The 18737-nt window shown below is 34.9% G+C and overlaps 1 protein-coding gene across 10 annotated transcripts in view; it reads left to right on the forward strand.

Moving 5' to 3' along the window:
* The window catches only part of kcnh8 (potassium voltage-gated channel, subfamily H (eag-related), member 8), a 168771-nt gene extending 151736 nt beyond the window's left edge, over window positions 1-17035 (forward strand). For 6 of the 10 annotated variants that reach the window (XM_073931653.1, XM_073931656.1, XM_073931655.1 and 3 more), the window contains one exon: window positions 15815-16047. In XM_073931653.1, the coding sequence (XP_073787754.1) occupies window positions 15815-15897 (83 nt within the window). In that variant the 3' untranslated portion in view covers window positions 15898-16047. Of the gene's footprint in view, window positions 1-15814; window positions 16048-16086 lie in introns of those variants that run through there. The other 4 variants (XR_012395036.1, XR_012395037.1, XM_073931654.1 and 1 more) reach the window with 1 other exon arrangement.
* Window positions 17036-18737: the final 1702 nt, after the last annotated feature.

The following is an 18737-nucleotide window of genomic DNA, read 5'->3' on the forward strand; positions in this document are numbered from 1 at the left end:
AAAGAAACCTCTGCATTTTGCAATGCAGGTGTCTGTGGTCGGTAGATGCAGAGAATAGTGTGTATGGACTATCCTGTCGCAAAACATGGCAAAAAGTCAGAAATGACGATAACAGTTTGATTGCGGTGTTTACATGTCTGTACTGCACTTCAATAATGCGACTAATATTAGCATACTCCACATGTTTCTGTTTAGTTCGATTATGACTTTATTCGGATTAAGGTAATCATAAATCGCTGTTTACTCTTAATCAGAGTATTGTCTTAATCGGAATAAAATTGGATCATTGGTGTCCATGTAAACTTACTGTTTTCAAAAGCAAACGTCAGACAAATGTGCTCTGCGATCACATAGTTTTTTATTGCTTTAATCACTTTTGTAGTATCATGCTTCACCAGACTCCAGAGTTCTCTACATCACAAGTACAACATACAATGTGAGCTTCCGAGAAAACTGACCACATCGGGAAAGTTCTCCATATAGAGATAGACAGATAAGGCAAACATATTCTATATTAGTTCATGGACATGTTTAAAGTTTTTTTTTTATTGTTATTTATCTATGCAGTGTTGTTGAAAGAGGTAATTTTGAAAGAGGTTTATTGATAATATATTACTTTAAATATCATTAGTGTGTTAAGGAACAAACGTTGTTTGCGTAATACTGCCCAATAGCTTTCATTTTACTTATAAACTGCATTCAAACATTTATATAAGTATGTTTTTAAAGTTTTACAAATATGTAAGCTGAAGCACTTTGCACATATTTCCAATAAGCGTGTGTTAAAGCATTAAAATTACTGATTAATCTATTAATTGATCAATAATTCAAATGTCAGTCAATCATGGAAAAGATTAAAATTGACATCAGTCAAGAAAAACTGTATTAGTATTTTCTTATAAAGCATACTGTACCGTAGGTCTCAAACTCAATTCATGGAGGGCCACAGCTTTGCATAGTTTTGCTCTGATCTTATTCTAACACAGCTGATCCAAATAATCAAGGTGTTCAAGAGTAGTCTTTAACACCTTGATTAGTTGGATCAGGTGTCTGATTAGGGCTGGAGAAAAACTGTGCAGAGCTGTGGCCCTCCAGGAATTAAGTTTATTAATTTAGACATATGTTATAAAGCATATTAATATAGTCATTATTTGACACTTTTTTAAAAAATCAATTTTCCAGTTGGAGTTTCAAGAGCAGATAGTTAGCTCACACTTCATTTTTTCTTTAGAAATTTTGTTGACTTAAACTGAATCTGCAACAACATATTTTTCTTTTTCTTTGTTCCATTCTCTGTCCAGCATTGCCTGTGTCTGGCATTCAACAATGTCTAGTAACCGATGGCAGGGAGGCAGAACCTATATGCTTCCACTTGATACCCCTGTTGGTGTTCAAGCTGAGTTCGGCACATTTTTTCACAAGGCAGTTTTTATAAGTCCTTCATACATTTCGGACAAAAGAATGTCTCGACATAAACCAAACAGATGTAACTTAGTTAAGTGTGAAGTCATGGATCGTCTATTGCATCCTTAGACTTAATATGAATCTGCTAGTCAGGCAGCACTGGACTGGTGTGATACAGATAATGGAACAAAGTAAAGCAAAACAAAACAATCTTTCATTTTCTAAAAACAGTAAAAAAAAAAAAAGTATAAATGCTTGTCTTGAACCAGCTCTGCGATGGCTTAGTGCGTTAGGTCAAACTTGTCCTTCCAGTCCAAATTTTGGTCAGTCCATTACTTCTACTGAGCATATTCACCTTTGCAAAAGCAACCAACCCTGTATCATCAGACACTGCTGTATGTCGAGACGATAGTGCCCATGCTTTAAAAGCTAAAGCAAAACATGTCATTTTTAAAATAAAAAAAAAGTTATATTGTACGCAGATTATCATTAAAGTGAAAATCATATTACAAAAGAATGTAAACTTGACCGACCGCTTCACTTCAACTTCAAGTCTGCTTCTTTAAAACAAACAAAGAAAAGTTAAAGCAGGAAAGAAAGAAAAGATTTATTCATCCAGTGTGTGCATGTCAAAAGATTAAATCCAATTTGAAGTTTTCAGCATAAATTGGAATGATTTCACTACATACACAACTTGTATGTCATATATGTCATTTGCATATATATAGTCATACAGTGCTGAACATATATATACACCCTTCACAAATCTCTCATTTAAATGATAGTTTTTATAGGAAGCTTTACAATATTATACATTAGATTAATGAGTACTAAAGCCAAATCTGGAGCTAGTCTAACAAAATAATTTATAATAATGGTTCAGAATTAGTACACCCAATTGTATATGTTAGGGGAAAATATTAAATATAGAATTTAAAAAGAGCAAAATTTAAGAGAAACAAAACATTTATAAAATTTGGTTGATATTTTGTAGTTTCCCAATATTTTGCATGAATATAATCGTTCTATTTCTAAAGATGTTAGGTGACAAAAATATTATTTTTAATAAATCTGTTTTGTTCAAATGCACCAAAATATATGACCTATATTCACTGAGAAATGGACAAAAATATTTTTCAAATATTCAGTTATACTGCGCACTTTATATGAGATTTTATTATGGGTAATTTAAGTCCCTCATAAGATAAACACTTGTAAATAAATGTTGCAGATTTATTATGTTTTGCTTTATCAACACCATTGATTTGTAATTAAATTTATTTGTATTTTTTTTAAGTTCCCAGGTTCTGCAGGTTGCATGGTCCTGAATTTAGCTTGCCAATCTTAAGCCAGCTGTAATCAAGTGTTTTGGTTCAACTTAAAATTTCCCAAAGCAGCTCAGAGCATAGGGGACCAGAGTGAGTGCTCCGACTTGGGCCCCCCCGGTCCTGATTTGCATTTAAAAATTGATAGTGTTTTTCAGGTTTTAAATTGCAATTATAATTACTAATTTCTAGTGTCATTTCTAATGATAATTTTTTTTATATATAACAACGTTTCGACCTACATGGTCTTCATCAGGGTAAATAAGACAATTGGAGAACTCAAGAAATAGTAGTACAGCTCTACACATCACACCTGCAAACAATAATCACCCCAATCAACCAACAAGCCAGTAAGCAAACACACACACATGCAACATAATACATATGGCAATATGAGATGCATACATACAGTTACAAAAAAGATTTCAAATAAACATCCAAATTTAAACTTCTTCAGAGACAAAGTATTTAGTAATATAACGCATTACACCTGCAACAAATAATCACATCAATCTACCAACAAGCCAGTAAACGGGATTTTTTGAATACAGTATGTCAATATGAGAGACATACATACAATTACAAAAAAGATTTCAAATCAGAATCCAAATTTAAATTTAAAGGTGCAGTAGTTGATTGTCTTCAGAAACATTTTTTGTGGCGCAGTAGGGAGTGCTGTCGCCTAACAGCAAGAAGGTCGCTGGTTCGAATGGTTCGCTGGTTGGCATTTCTGTGCTCGGTTGGCGTTTCTGCAAGGTCACAAGACAGACTGGGAGAAATCAAATGCTGAATTGAAACTTTTAAAAACCTGAATCAATATTGGAGTTACTTTAGCACGCTGGAGGAAGGACGACACCATGGCTGAAGTATTACTATTAGACAGGTAATGTTCTGTTTTAAAACTATTTTAGTCAGGCTAAGCTTATGTTAGATTGTGTTGTTATGAATGAATTATATGCACAAACGTGTTGTTCAGCCACTGAAATCTCCCGATTGATGTGATTATTTTCAGTTTTATAAGGTCCTTTTACAGCATCGTTAATGTAGATTTTTGTTAAATTTAGCAACAAAATATTCCGCCTAACCTGCTTTATTGAGCTGAAGTTGCTTTTATATTCACATTGGGTCATTTTTTTAACAATGACAGCCCTCCTGTACTGTTTACCATGCTACTCTGAATATTCGCTCAGAAATAGCATATAAGTGTGGCTAAGTAATAAATGTAATTCCTGCACGGCGCTGGCTAAACACTAACTGGTAAATGACATGGACTAGTGGGTTGTCTGTCTGCTGTTGTGACGCGGTGCACGCATTCACGATTTCAGGGGGTGTGGCTTTGAATCACAGTCCCTCCCCGCGTCCAAAGATAATATGCTAAGCGGTTTGCATTTTGGCAGATCACCTACTGCACCTTTAAAGAAATCACACCTTTAATCTTCAGAAGCTTAACTGAATGGGGATGACAAAAAAAAAAACTGAAATATAGTTGTAAAGTTACACTGTGCGCATTGACCACATCTATAATTACCTTCAGGGACTGAGAAAGGATTATCAGAATGTTCAGAACCTTGATCCGCTCTCACTAACAAGTTAAGGGCTCGTTTAAAAACAATTCATGGAGGATCTTTACAACAGTGTCTCAAAGCAGAATCTAAATTTCAAATTTGGCCAATGTTTTTGTACTATATTTGCAAACTCGTTACTTAAAGCCGAATACTGAATAATATAAGAAATCTTTGTTTCTATGATTTTCGAACCAAGGATTGTTTTTGATCCATATTTTCAAAACGAGCTGCAGCTTCTTTAATCCATTTTGTAGAGTAACCTCTATCATAAAACCATTGACATTATTCCTCACATAGTTTATCATGTTTCAGTGTAAGTACAAGACCATAAGACACTGCAGCTCAATCAATCAATAAACAGACATGTGTATTTGTATGGAAACAGAAATGAAGAGAGACTCTAATCTTAATGCTTTCTCACTGAGACAGCTAATTTATATTCATATATTTATATAAAATCATTTTTTAATCAGAAATAGTGCATGCTTAAACAAGATCTTCTAATCAAGCTTCTTCTTAGTAACAGACTTTATCCTCTAATTTAGTCAGATTTAGCTCTGCATGGTGTAAAAGTACACTGCATCTGCCTGATTTATTTGTTTAACAAATTAACTAGCTGAGGGGTCGCCTGTACAGCTAGTCAGTCTTAAGAAAACACAGTATAATTAATAGTAGTCATGTCACGTACATTTGAGGCTAATCCGCCTAGTCACACATGAAAAGATAACGTAAAATAGTAAGCAATAAGCTGACAGATATTCAGCTAATAGGCTAAATAACTGAACTGTAATTGCACAAAACTAGCAGTCCTAAGACATAAAAAAAGAGATGGATTACTCATAATAATAGGAACATTGCTCACTGTGGGCAATCTGAGGATTGACAGTAATTGTCTTGAAATATATTGCTAAAGGTGGTGAGTTTGTTACAAAAGCCGCTCTTTGATGGCTGTGGCAGCGAGGCTTTAAAAGGGGGATGAATTCAGAGATGAAACTTCTTGAAGAAGGTTTTAAAGTGCTGGCTGTGTTAAGGTAACTGTTAGACTTTTAGCATGCTAAATCAAAGCCCAAGGACAGCATGCTAAATGCCTTTCGGAAACTGCATCCCCTCTTAAAAGCCACTACTAAAAGTAAGACAACACATTGCAAATAGGTTTGTTAATATTATTTGATGAATATTTTTATGAAAAGTTATTATTTATTAGCTTGTATATTTGTTTGTTAATTTACAAATATATTGTAATTTGTTTCTTTGTTTTTTAACATATTTAAGAGCTATATCAGGTCGTATCCGTGTTTTTAATGTTGACTAAAACTTAAAACAACTATAGATAATTTTCATTAAGCGAACAAAGCTGAAATCACATCTTTTAAAGCAAGGGCTCAATTTTAACGATCTAGGCACAAAATCTAAAGTGCATGGCGCAAAATCATTAAGGGCGTGTGTGAATCCACTTTTGCTATTTTAAGGATGAAAAAATACGCTTTGCACATGGTCTAACAGGGTTGTGCTTATTATTTTAATTATTTATGGGTGTGTTTTGAGCATAACATGCATTAAACCAATCAGAGTCTCATTTCCCATTCCCTTTAAGAGTCAGTTGCATCGCGTCATGGTGCATTTGCTATTTACACCTACTTCATAACTGGAAAAAATGAATGCTTCACTATAGAGAGAAAACAGTTAAACAAACAATCTGGGGGAGAATAAAGAACGAGCATCTTCAATTCGTGTTGTACTTACTCCACTGAAGACAGCCATTAGCCTATCCAAACACATGTCCTATTCTTATGTCCCATATGGTGATGTATACATCTCCAAAACCCGACAGGTGGATAAATCTAAACTAGTTTTTTATTAAAACAAATATAAATATGCATATATAAACAATACTGATAATACTGATAACATTATACAAATGCAAATTGTCATAAATGAATTGGAAAAAAGGCATGGAGGTATGAAGAAGGCATGGAGACAGTGGTTTTTATATGTATGTAGGAAGTAATATTTTTTTGTAACAATTTAATCCTTATGTAAAAATTATTTTCATATGTAAAGATATTTGTGTATTGTTTTAAATCCTGTGTATATAAAGCAATGTGTACGCGTTTAAACCCACATACATGTAGGTGCATAACTAACGCGCTCTGTGCTGGACTTTAGACAGGCTTTTGGATGGTCAGTGGCGCAGTCAATTTCAGTTCTTCAAAATAGCAACATGCCAACAATGCGCCTTAACACGCCTCCTTTATAGACCAGAGCAACCATGAATCCACAAAGTGGCGAAAATGGATTTGTTATTTAAACAACATGGTGCAAAATGACAAAATTAAGGTTGTGCTGGTCTGAAAATAGCAACAAATCACACCAAACACGTCTTGCTACTGATTGCGCCAGTTGTTTGATAGGGCCCCAGATATTACATAGAATTAGGTACAAATAAAATAAGAAAAATGTAAACTTATAATTGGAAATGTATCTTACTAACAGAAATAAATAGTTTTTTTCAAATCTATTTTTTACATTTAAAAGGACAACTATTGAACCTAAATAAAAAATTAAGTTAAATTGGAAATATACAATAAACTAATAAAAATACAACAGCAAACAATGCTATTGCTAAAACTTTTAACTTGAATGAACATAAAAAGCCTATTATACATATTAATAAAGACTATAATACTATATGAATGATGTTTAAATAACACATGAAAATTACAGTTGCACTGATCTAAAAATGGCAACAAATCACACCATGCACGTCTTCCGCCTTATTGCGCCGCATGTATGATAGGGCCACTGTGTAAAAAATCTAACATTTTATTATTACAATCTAAGCAGAAAAAATCACAATGGTTTTGTCTAAACCATTCGTGATGACAATGCACAAAATTTCTATTTTAGAAGCCGTTTAAATGTCTGCAATGTTGCTGCTTAACAGCAGTAAAAACTACTATGACAATTATCATCTCAGGTACTGATTATGTGCTTTATTCAGTGTTCAATTTTACCAGTGTGAATCTGAATACCATTTTTCGAAACCTTTATTGCCATACTACATCCACGAGTAGTACATTAGATCTACCACCATCAAAAAAAAGCAAAAGCAAGTACTGTACTTTTAACAGTGCTAAAAAGGTTTAATATGTATTCATCAAATTCTAAACCGTACCACTTCATTGGGGGTGCAGCAGACTATTCTGCCCTTCTGAATGTGTGTGGTGTTTAAATGTCTCTGTTGTGCTGCATTTGGTGTGTCTGGTTGCACTGAAATCATGCAGCATTACCTGTTGTTAAAGCGCGTTGTTACTTGAAAATTTAATTTAGTTGTCCAACTTTATTTTTTAAGTTCATTCCTTTAGTGCTCGAATTTGCTCTCATTTGATTCACTTCGTTAAAGAGAGTTTGCTAAAAAATGAAAATTATGTTTACTCACAGTTTTCTTGTTTCAAAAGTTTATGAGTTTCTTTATTCTTCTGAACATGAAAGAAAATATTTCAACAATCTCACAGCAATTTGTACATTTTTGATCTAGTGGCTAATTTGTATGAATTTGTTTGATCTCATTTGTACATTTTAGTACAATTTGCTTATCCCATAGTGGGGATGGGTTTAGGGGCGGAGTTGGGTGCCACACATCCTTTCTAAAATCATACATTTTCTTATGATTGAATTCATACGAAATAGCCACTAAACTGCGCTGCATTTTCTCAAAATGTAAACAAATTAATAAAAGCGCTACATTTTCTCACAACCAAAACAATTCACAAAAACCACACTGCATTCACAACACTTTAAAATAGACTGAAACACAACAGAAATGTTTTAAGGGGACAAATTGTACCCTTGCCGTAACGCGGTTCAACTTTCGGGGTCTCTCTTTTTTTTTTTTTTTGGTACAATTTCACATGCTTTTTTACAGCACATTGTGTTCTTCGTCCTGATAAGCATTTTTGTGTTCTGCATCAAATTCTAAACCGTACCACTTCATTGGGAGTGCAGCAGACTATTCTGCCCTTCTGAATGTGTTTGGTGTTTAAATGTCTCTGTTGTGTTGCATTTGGTGTGTCTGGTTGCACTGAAATCATGCAGCATTACATGCTGTTAAAGCGTTGTTACTTGTAAATTTAATTTAATTGTCCAACTTTATTCTCTTGAAATTAAAATAAGATATTCTAAAACATGTAAAAAAAAAAAAAAAAAAAACAACTAAATACAATTTTTTTAAATTATATAATAAATTAAAATAGAAAAAAAAATTAAAAGAGAGAAAAAATCCTGATTGGCTGTAGAACACTGTCAATCAGTCTCCTTCATGCCATGCCAACTATATATTACAAAATGCGTTCAGCTTGCCAAATTTACATAAATCTTTGATCACTAGCAGTGTGACTCTGAAGTGTTGTATGTTTGAAAGTTTTCTCCCCAACAAACTGCCAAAAGGCGGAGGAAGATGCTAATCATCGCACAAAAAGTAGGACTTCTGGACATGCTAAAGAAAGGTAGAAGTGATGCGAGTGTTTAAACGAGAGAAAAGTGTTTAAAGAGTGTAGTGAGAGGTTTTACAGTCTTAAAACATATATATATATAACATATATAACATATATAACATATATAATAATTGTACATATTAAAGCGGACTACTTCACAAATTTCAACTAATGCATGCTATTTTTACAATGTATCTCCCGCGGTTAACGAGGGACTACTGTACAACCAATGTACACTCAAAAATTTTTATTCTGTCATCATTTACTTTCTTAAACCTTTATTCTGCTGAACATGAAAGAAAATATTTCAACAATCTCACAGCAATGCGTAACTTTTTGATTTTGTGGCTAATTCCTCTGAATTTGTACGATCTCGTTCGTACAATTTAGTACAATTTGCTCATCCCCCAATGTCGGTTGGGTTTAGGGGCAGGGTTGGGTGCTTAATCCTTTTTAAAATCGTACATTTTCGTATGACTGAACGCATACAAATTAGACACTAAACTGCGCTGTATTTTCTCGAAATGTAAACAAATGAATAAAAAGGGCTCCATTTTTTCACAACCCAAACAATTTACAAAAATACACTGCAATTTCTCACAACAATTTCAAATAGCACAGGACACAACGGAAATGTTTCATGGGGACCCTATAACATGACAGACCCATGATGGACTATTTAGGTTATGGTTTTTTAGGCTAATAAAATACTAAAGACAAGGGAATGTTAGGATTTAAGGGATGTTAAAATAAACAAACAAAAAACTCACCTTTCAAAGATCACCTACAACTTCACTGAGCAATAGTCATGGCACAGTGGCCTCCGTCGTGTTTTTGGGTCCCCTTGAAATATTTCATAGATATATACAGGTACACTAGATATTGCATACGGACCCTGTCAACAGCACCGCCACATTTGTACAGTGCTCACAGGACAAATGACATTCCAGGGCACTAGTCAAGACTAAAGCCAAAGTCTTTAGCGCTGCGAATGAGTGTAGTTATGAGCGAACAAGAAAACAAAGAATAAAGGCAGAACATTTCATATAAGATTTCATTTTTTATGATTTTGTATGTTACGAACTTTTGTGTTGACGAGTAACTTTATTGATGATAATACAGTCTCTTACTGCCCTGACCATAAGGCAAAGTAGCACCAACTCACACTCAATATTAAGCTTATGCTAGTTTTGTTGAATAAAATAAGCAAACAATGTAAATGAAATATGACAACAAGAAGCTGAGGGGCCAAAAATTTGTACTATGGTCGACTAAGTGAACGTGTCATTCATAACGAGGATTCATTCACAAACTAATCCCTCCCTATGAGAATGAGAAGTGAAAGCAGGAGAAGGAGTGTGTTTCAGGACATGGATTAGATCAAATTTAACAGGGAGGGAGGATGATACATTTCCATGCACACAAACCCACGCTCTTTGTCAGGAATGCCTGTGCAATCCCTTATACAAAGATGTAGAAAAGTGATGTAAAATTATAATTTTCATAATTTAAAAAAAATTACCCGGGAAAACTCCCGATCATAGATATATAGATATATGTGTATATATATCTCTCGCTCTGGGTAGTCAGTCACATGCACCTTGATCCCACTTTAATTTCAAAGGAGTTCTGCCCTGTACTAAAATAGCGGCTCTATTGACGCGTTCCTTCAATATACAACATTAGCGTAGACGACATCTAATGTAAATATCTATGTACACATTTCGGCTGTGTTTGATTCTTTTTGCAAGTGTTGTTGGAAAATGCAGCACATTTTATTTATTTGTTTGCGTTGTGGGAAGATGCAGCACATTTTTTTGCAGGATTTTTTTGCAATTGCATGTTTTCATAAATTGGAACACATTAATCTCTCTCGGCCACCACAGAAACCACTTGAGGGAAAATAAATAGTGGATGCATTTTCATTTATGGGGGAACTATCCCTTTAAGTGGATAGTTAGCAAATTTTAGATCAAGCCATGTGCTTTTGCATTTTCACTTTCAATTCAGCGGCAGTCTACTTAGAGCTTTTCTAATTCAACCCCTGCCTAAACCCTCATCCAACAGTGTCATAATGAACTTCTTCATCAAAAACAGATTGATTGTTTACTTTGCGTTTAAACTCTTTCCGGGGGTTTCCGAGATATCCCTTTAGCTTCTGCCTGTTTGTTGTTTTTAATTGCATGACTTCTGAAGAGGGTGGAGAGTATTACCCTTGCAGTAGGTTGTAGAGATGCCATGTAGGGTTGTGCATTAGACATCATAGATGCATGAAGGTCAACTTGACACACACACACCGTCTCTCTTTACTCCTCTGCTTGGCCCTCAGGGCAGGAGGAACAGCAGGGATGACTCTTACACAATGCGTATGCGAGTGCATGTACTTGAGTATGCGTGCCAGTATGAACGCCAGTTATTGTACTGTAGCCATGTACTGGTAAAAGAGGTTTCTGAAAGAATGGAATATGTGTAGGGATGGGCGATATTTTTTGTTATGTACCCTAAAAAATCATCCCATGATAAGTATTAGTCTTCCTGCGGTAATAATGTTACCAAATTTAGGGATGTAATTACAGTAAGTAATGCACATTTATATAGTACTTTTACTTTGTATTACCATACACCCAAAGCACTGTATGAGAGGGTCTCTCCACAACGCCATCAATTTCCCAACTTTTTTCAGAGACTTTCCATTTAAATAACAAATGTGCTATAGTTCCTAATAATTGAACCATGGTTTATTATAGTATAAGTGGATTAACAATGTTTTGGGTAGTTTAACAACACCATGGTTGAATAATCCATGGTTTATTTTCATTAAGGGTAGCACATGAGTAATACAAGTTTACAAATAAATAGATTTAAATACATGTTTACTCCAAATTGACTTTAGACATGGTTTTATCTCACAGAATGAGGAGAATTTATAGTATTCTATACAATGATATAGGCTATGTTGATTAGTATTGCATTATACACATATTTTATACCCAGAACAGCTTGAAGAAAGCAGATAAACTATATATTGTCACAATAGTGTTTATCTCCATATTTGATTCCTTTACAGATTTGTTTATTTAACTCAGATTTAGTTTATGTAGTTTCAGTTTGTTCATTTGTTACTTATTTATATTGATTGTGCCCTTTTTTGTTTTATTTTGGTGTCAAAAATCTTTTAGTTTCATTTCTGTCTTCTCAATACAGCTTTCAATAGCTGTCAATCTTTATTGTTGTTAGTTTTGGATGAGTTGAAGGTTCTTAAGTTTCAACTTATTTATTACTTATTTTTTTAATTAATTTTAATTGATATATTAAATATAACCCCTTAACGTGTATGATCACACTGGTGTGATCAGTCTAGGCTGGTCCCTGGAGTGCACGATTACTGGGATGTTATTAGAATATTTATTGCATCGTGTGATAAATATAAATATGAATCTAAATATAAATCTACTTTCCATGACAGCTATAAATGAGCCAAAGAAAGAAACAAATGACACTTGTCACAAATTAAAATTCAACAGTGTTTTCAAACAAATAACATTTATTTTAGGTATCAGATATTTAAGTTCACATAAATATTTGTGAAACATAACCTTTATGGTTTGCAAAATATACACTGATATATATGGAGACAGCAAAAATTATATGACCTAACATACTTACGTAATCAAAAGATGTGCGTTATTCACATCGTCATCACACAGAAGTTGATGAACTGACCTGTTGTAAATCCAGCAGCTCCAATCTCTCCTCAGCAAAAAATACATTGCAGCACCTATCATCCCTCAAAAATTTAAATCTATGTCAGCACCAATAGCTTAGTGGTCAAGGTCCTATGTCAATCATTCCCCTCTCTCTGCTCCCAATATTTTCCTGTCAGTCCTCCACTATCCTATCAAAATAAAAGGTGTAAAAAAAATCTATAAAGTAATTAATTGAAATATATAATCAAATCTAAAATTATTAAATACTTGTTCTTACACATATTTGAAAATCAGAATATCAGATATTTCACAATTTCAATTATGATGTTTTCAATATTTACAGAAAAATGAAGCAAACCATGATATATGTATAAATCATCAGGGGTGTGTCATGATAAACTTGACTTATTGCCATAGAAAATTTAAAGCAAGACAGTTACATTTAAAAAGTCGTGTAAGGGGTGTGTAAAATGAAAGGGATTCATTTATTTATTTAGCTATTATTGTTTATTTATTTAAACTAAAGGTTTTTTTGTTGTTGTTTTAAGTAATACAGATGTTTTGGTTTAGAACCAGTTTTCATTCATCTTTTAAATATAGCTTAGTTTCTGAAAGATAGTTGTGTCTGTGATGCGTATGTGGAGAGTTTGAGTAGTTTCGGCCTCTAGTTTCCAGTAGTAATAAAACAAAAATTACGTTTCAAGTGTGTATACAAAAGCCTGTTTTTGGAGTAAAAATAGAAAGATAAAACTTCTCACTAAACAAACATGACTGTTTTGTCGCTCGTTGGATACATACAAATAGTCTTTACTGATATCGTTATCGCAGTAAATACTGTGAACATTTTGTGGTGTAGTTCATATCGCCCATCCCTAGATCTGGGGCATGAGGGATGGGGGAGGTTGGGTGGGCTGGTCAAACCGTGGAGTTTATTATTAGCAGAAGTTGAATTGACATGGGGAAGGGGGGCTTTCTGTTTGCTTGCTCTTTAGGACTGGTCTTGAGGGATTGGTTTGCCGGTGGCAAAGTGGCCCCTGCTGTCAATCGTGTCTCTCTCTGGCACAGATGTGGTCTGTCTGTTTCTCCTGTCTCTCTCTCTTTCTGTCGTTCTCTTGCTCTGCCCGCTTTCCTCCTATTTCACAGTATTAATCTGAGAACATATTGCAAACCTCCTACTCCTGTTTTCACTGTCGACCTTACTTAGTGATTCATTCTAAAAGGGATAGTTCATCCAGATATCAATATCATACCATCAGTTATTCATGTTTGTGTCCTTCCAAAACTCAAATGATATTTTTGCAGTGAAAAACACTTTTCTAGCCATCTTTAGGTTGTTATTTTTGAGTCCCAATACACACATTCTTCCAAGTTCCAAATGATGTCCTTTGGGTGAGAAAGAGAAAACTGTAAAAAAAAAAAAAAAAAAAAAAGAGTTTTTAGTTTAGACTTTTTTTTTTTTTTGGTCTGCAGTTTTTTGTTTGTTTGTTTTTTTTTTTTTTTTACTTATTGTTAGTTTATACTCATTGTTTTTTATTTATCTAGTTCAGGGTAGTTTGTTTCATTTATTTTTATGAATTGATTTGTTCATAAGTGACCTTAGTTGGAGCAATACAATATATTATATGTAGTTTACATTTTTTCATTTCAATGTTAGTTTTAATCACTTTGTTATTATCACTTTTACTCACTCCCAGGGCCATTTATATCAAAGTTGATATTTAGCCGCACCATGTTGGTGTTTCAGAACATCTCATTTTACGAGGTGGGTTGTTAGTACTTAACCCCCAACCTGAAGGTCCAAGACATACACAGATACACTATGTAATGCAATTTAGCTTGCCCACTTGTGGGAGAAACCGTAGCACCCAGAGGAAACCCACGCGAACATAGTGAGAACTCAGAAATGCCATCTGGCCCAGCAGGGGCTCGAACCAGCGACTTTCTTGCTGTGAGATGACAGCGATACCCACTGTGCCACCGATGTTGTTTATTTACAAACTTTTTAGTTTTAGCTTGCAAATCATTTGAGTTCAGTTTCAGTTTTTTTTGACTGTTTAGAATTTTTATTTTTGGATCAGTTTGTTTTTCTAGTTTCATATTGTTTTTGCATTTAGCTTATTTTCAGTTGTTCCAATTTATTTCAGTTTTTATTTCAGTTAGTCTTGTGTTGATTTTGTTTGTTCTTAAAAATCATAATATTAATTTGATGGTAATGCCAACAAATAGTATTGATTCTTAAATTAGATTATATTTGACTTGAGAATAAAATTGTAAGATAACAAGTCTAATATAAACATTTTTGATTCATAAAATAAGAATGAGTAGATGATATAAATTTTAGCATGTGATGAACTGTCCCTTTAACTATTTATCTTTCATTCTATGTGAATTCTGTATGTTTCATACTGTCTCTTATATTGGAAAACTGCCTGACAGAATTTATATGTATGTATAATGCAAAGCTGGGTTCACACCAGGCAATTACTCACAGGATGTTATTTAATCTATGCAGAAGACGTTTGAGGCAAATTTCGCACATTCATGGTAAATGCGTTGCACATTCGGCATCAATTACACCTCCTGAAAGAAATTGCCTGTCTGCACGTTTGTGTTAACTTTGTATGTAATTTAATCATGCGAATAGTTAAATTTTGCATGAAATCAAAATTGACTATGTTTATTTTACACCACATTGTTATTCCTCAGGGCAAACATTAATCTTTGCAAGTTATTCTACTGAAGAAAAGGGTGATTTTTGGTAATCTTCGATCAAAAGAATGAATGAATAAGAATCTTCGATCTTAACCATGCCTCTTATCATTGGTTTGCTATGAGGGAATTATGTGCAAATAGAAAGCCCCACCGCCTCTATTTATTTTCAGTAGGAAGTATATCAAAATACTTATGTAAAAGTCTCTGGCCACATTCTAATTCACATGGACTTCATATTCGCATTTGGTGTGATTCCAGCATACAGTATTTGGTGTAACTGGTGTGACACCCAGCACATTTGGTGGGACTGATTTAGCTAATATCATATGTATTCTACTTGACATTTCAGGTATAATAACATAAGTCATTTAAACATTTTGAAAGTATGTTTATTATCCGATATATGATCAGAAACTGCCCCCCTCCCCAAAGGCTTCATCACTGGCTTGTATCAGTTTCAATTCTCGACAGACTGTGTTCTTGCCCTTCTCCGTCCCTCTGCCAGTTACAGAAAGGCCATATGCCAAGCTTTAGCATAGGAGTTTACATTTTTATATTTCTATGAATGTATCTCAACTAAAGGTGTATTTTTGTACCTTTTAAAACAGAGGAAAGCTTCTGGAAATGTGAAAAGACTGCTGGGAAGGCATGCAATATGATTGGCGACTGTGGAAATTATATACCAATGTAACGGTAAATCTCTCTGTCTGGACAGCTTTGTGAAACTCTCTCCAATACTACTGGGAATGTAATCACGTTATTTAAATTATTATTTTGTTTTGATATTATTAGAGAAAAACCTGTAATGCAAATAAATGACTACAGCTATTGGATTAACTCAGATGTATTGCGCATGTTTCCCACTTTTGTTCTGCCACAGATGTATATCAGCGAAGAGACTGACGCCAAGTTGAAATCACCGTCTTTTTATCCAAACATAATTTCAATAATCTGGGGATGAGACTTGTTGTCAACTGTAGAATTATCCTTTTTAACTCATAGATTGATGTAAATTTTCATCTTCTTTTATCTTTAAAATTGTGTGTCCATTTTCGGTCCCAACTTTAGATTTACAGGTTTAAAACCCTACATGGTCAAAAAAAAATCACTTGTTTTCATTGATTGCTAATTTATGAAACAATTAACTTCCCATGTTCTCACAACTATAAACAGTCTCAAAACTTGCACAAATCTCAAACATATTTTCTTCAATCAGAATAAAACTTTGGCCTAGCAGAATCCTAACAAATGCACCAACTATAAATACACTGCCTAGAAAACACCAGTGAGATCAATTCGAAATACTGTTACTATAACCTCTTACTTGTCAAGAATAGTTGAAGACACAATAATAAACAATGAGCAGCATTTGGACTTTTGTTTTTATCACACGACTATAATACAAATACACTTTCCAAAAAGAAAGATGAATAATTGTAATGAACTGAACATGAACTCAGAATTCAACAAAAGATGGTTTACTCTCAGTAAACAGTACACATAAACCAAAAAACAAACTTACACCAATCAGTTACTGATAAGAATCCTCTGCACCCTTAGCATCACATCTCAGGGCATCATCAGGTGAGTCAGTCACTTCGTGGCATAGATTCAACAGGATGCTGGAAATACTCCTCAGAGATTTTGGTCCATATTGACATGATATCAAGTCTCTATTGGATTGAGATCGGGTGACTGTGGAGGCCATTTGAGTTTTACAGTAAACTCTTTGTCATGTGAAGAAACCAGTCTGAGATAATCCACGCTTTATGACATGGATCAGAAGATGTGGTCATTAAGGGATGGACATGGTCAGCAAAAATACTCAGGTAGGCTGTGGTGTTGGCACGCTTAAGTGGTACTAGTGGGTTCAAAGTTGGCTTAGAAAATATCCCCCACACCATTACACCACTGATACATGGCAGGATAGATCCATGCTTTTATGCTGTTGAAGCCAAATTCTGACCCTAACATTTGAATGTTGCTGCAGAAATTGATTCATCAGACCAAGCAATGTTTTTCCAATTTTCTATTGTCCAATTTCGGTGAGCCTGTGAGAATTGTAGCCTTGTTTCTTGTTCTTAGCTGACAGGAGTGACATCCAATGTGCTTTAACGAGCAGTTGGAAAGGTGTACCCAATAAAGTACATATTGGAAAAATAACTAATACTGTAATAAGCAACGAATCAATTTTAAGAAAAACTGAAGATACACGTCTCTCTTTCCTCAGACACTTTGCTACAGGTCACGACTGGACTTTTCCTACACCGAGAGCAGCGAGCGGATTGGAGCCTCCAGAAATGATGGTCCAGAGTCTGCCTGGTGGACCAGGAGGTCCGTCAGCCCGCGCCTCACTCAGCCTGTTACTCTGTCGTCAAAGAAGGTCTGTTGTATTGGATCACTTGGTGGCAGGGGGAAGAAACACATCGGCTGGTGGTACCGTGCTCCAGGATCCTGGAGCTGAAGATGGCTCTGCATATGACTCCACATGGACATCGCGGGATAAAGGCCACCCTCCGAGAGCTCCAAAAGCAGTACTACTGGCCAGGATTGAAAGCGGGGGCACAGACCTGCCAGTGTGGCTTCAGGTTCGCCATGGAAACGTCTCCCTCACCGTAATCACATCTCATCCTGTGCTGATCAGGGACAGCTGCAGGCCATTGCAAGAGGGGTACTTAAAACACGCCGTCGACAACGATGGCAGAGCATGACCAGGATGACAGCAGGATCTACATTGACATCTCCCTCTTCCACTGGGCACCCTGATCGGCACTTCACTGCACAAGCTGCGACGATAGATAGATAGATAGATAGATAGATAGATAGATAGATAGATAGATAGATAGATAGATAGATAGATAGATAGATAGATAGATAGATAGATAGATAGATAGATAGATAGATAGATAGATAGATAGATAGATAGCAGTCAAAATAAGACAAATGAACTCATTTATGGGACAAATTCTAGACTACCTTTGTCATTGAGGGGTGGGTTTTTCCAACCACCCGAACCCCCTGGCTATGGGCCTGCATAGTTACCATGAATAAGATTCAAAGTGGGATAATTTTGACACTTACTTTTTTCAGGTTGGAGCTGGACTTCATGTATATGCTGTTATGTCAGTTCAATGTTCAGCGTGCATCCCATTATCAGACTATTGTTGTCGACAACTTGGAGTGAAAACAGACTGAACTTGAGGCCAGGGTGACCTGGTCTGATAAACTCAATACACAGACAGCATGATCGTCCTTCTCGGAACCGCAGATGGCCATGGCATGACCGCAGTATAACTCGCAAGTCTCCCTTGCAAAACAAAACATATGGATCATATTTATTATCATTTGACAGTAATGGAGGAACGCCGCCAAATGTAGTGAAGTAAGAGTAATGATTTTTCTCTAATAATTTACTTGAGTAAGAGTAAAAGTACACATAATTAAATCTACTCAAAAAGTACTCGTTACCCAATAATTTTACTCAAGTAAATGTAACAAAGTAAATGTAACTTGTTACTACCCACCTATGTC

Source organism: Danio rerio, chromosome 19 (assembly GCF_049306965.1).
Source record: "Danio rerio strain Tuebingen ecotype United States chromosome 19, GRCz12tu, whole genome shotgun sequence".
NCBI classification, from domain to species: domain Eukaryota; kingdom Metazoa; phylum Chordata; class Actinopteri; order Cypriniformes; family Danionidae; genus Danio; species Danio rerio.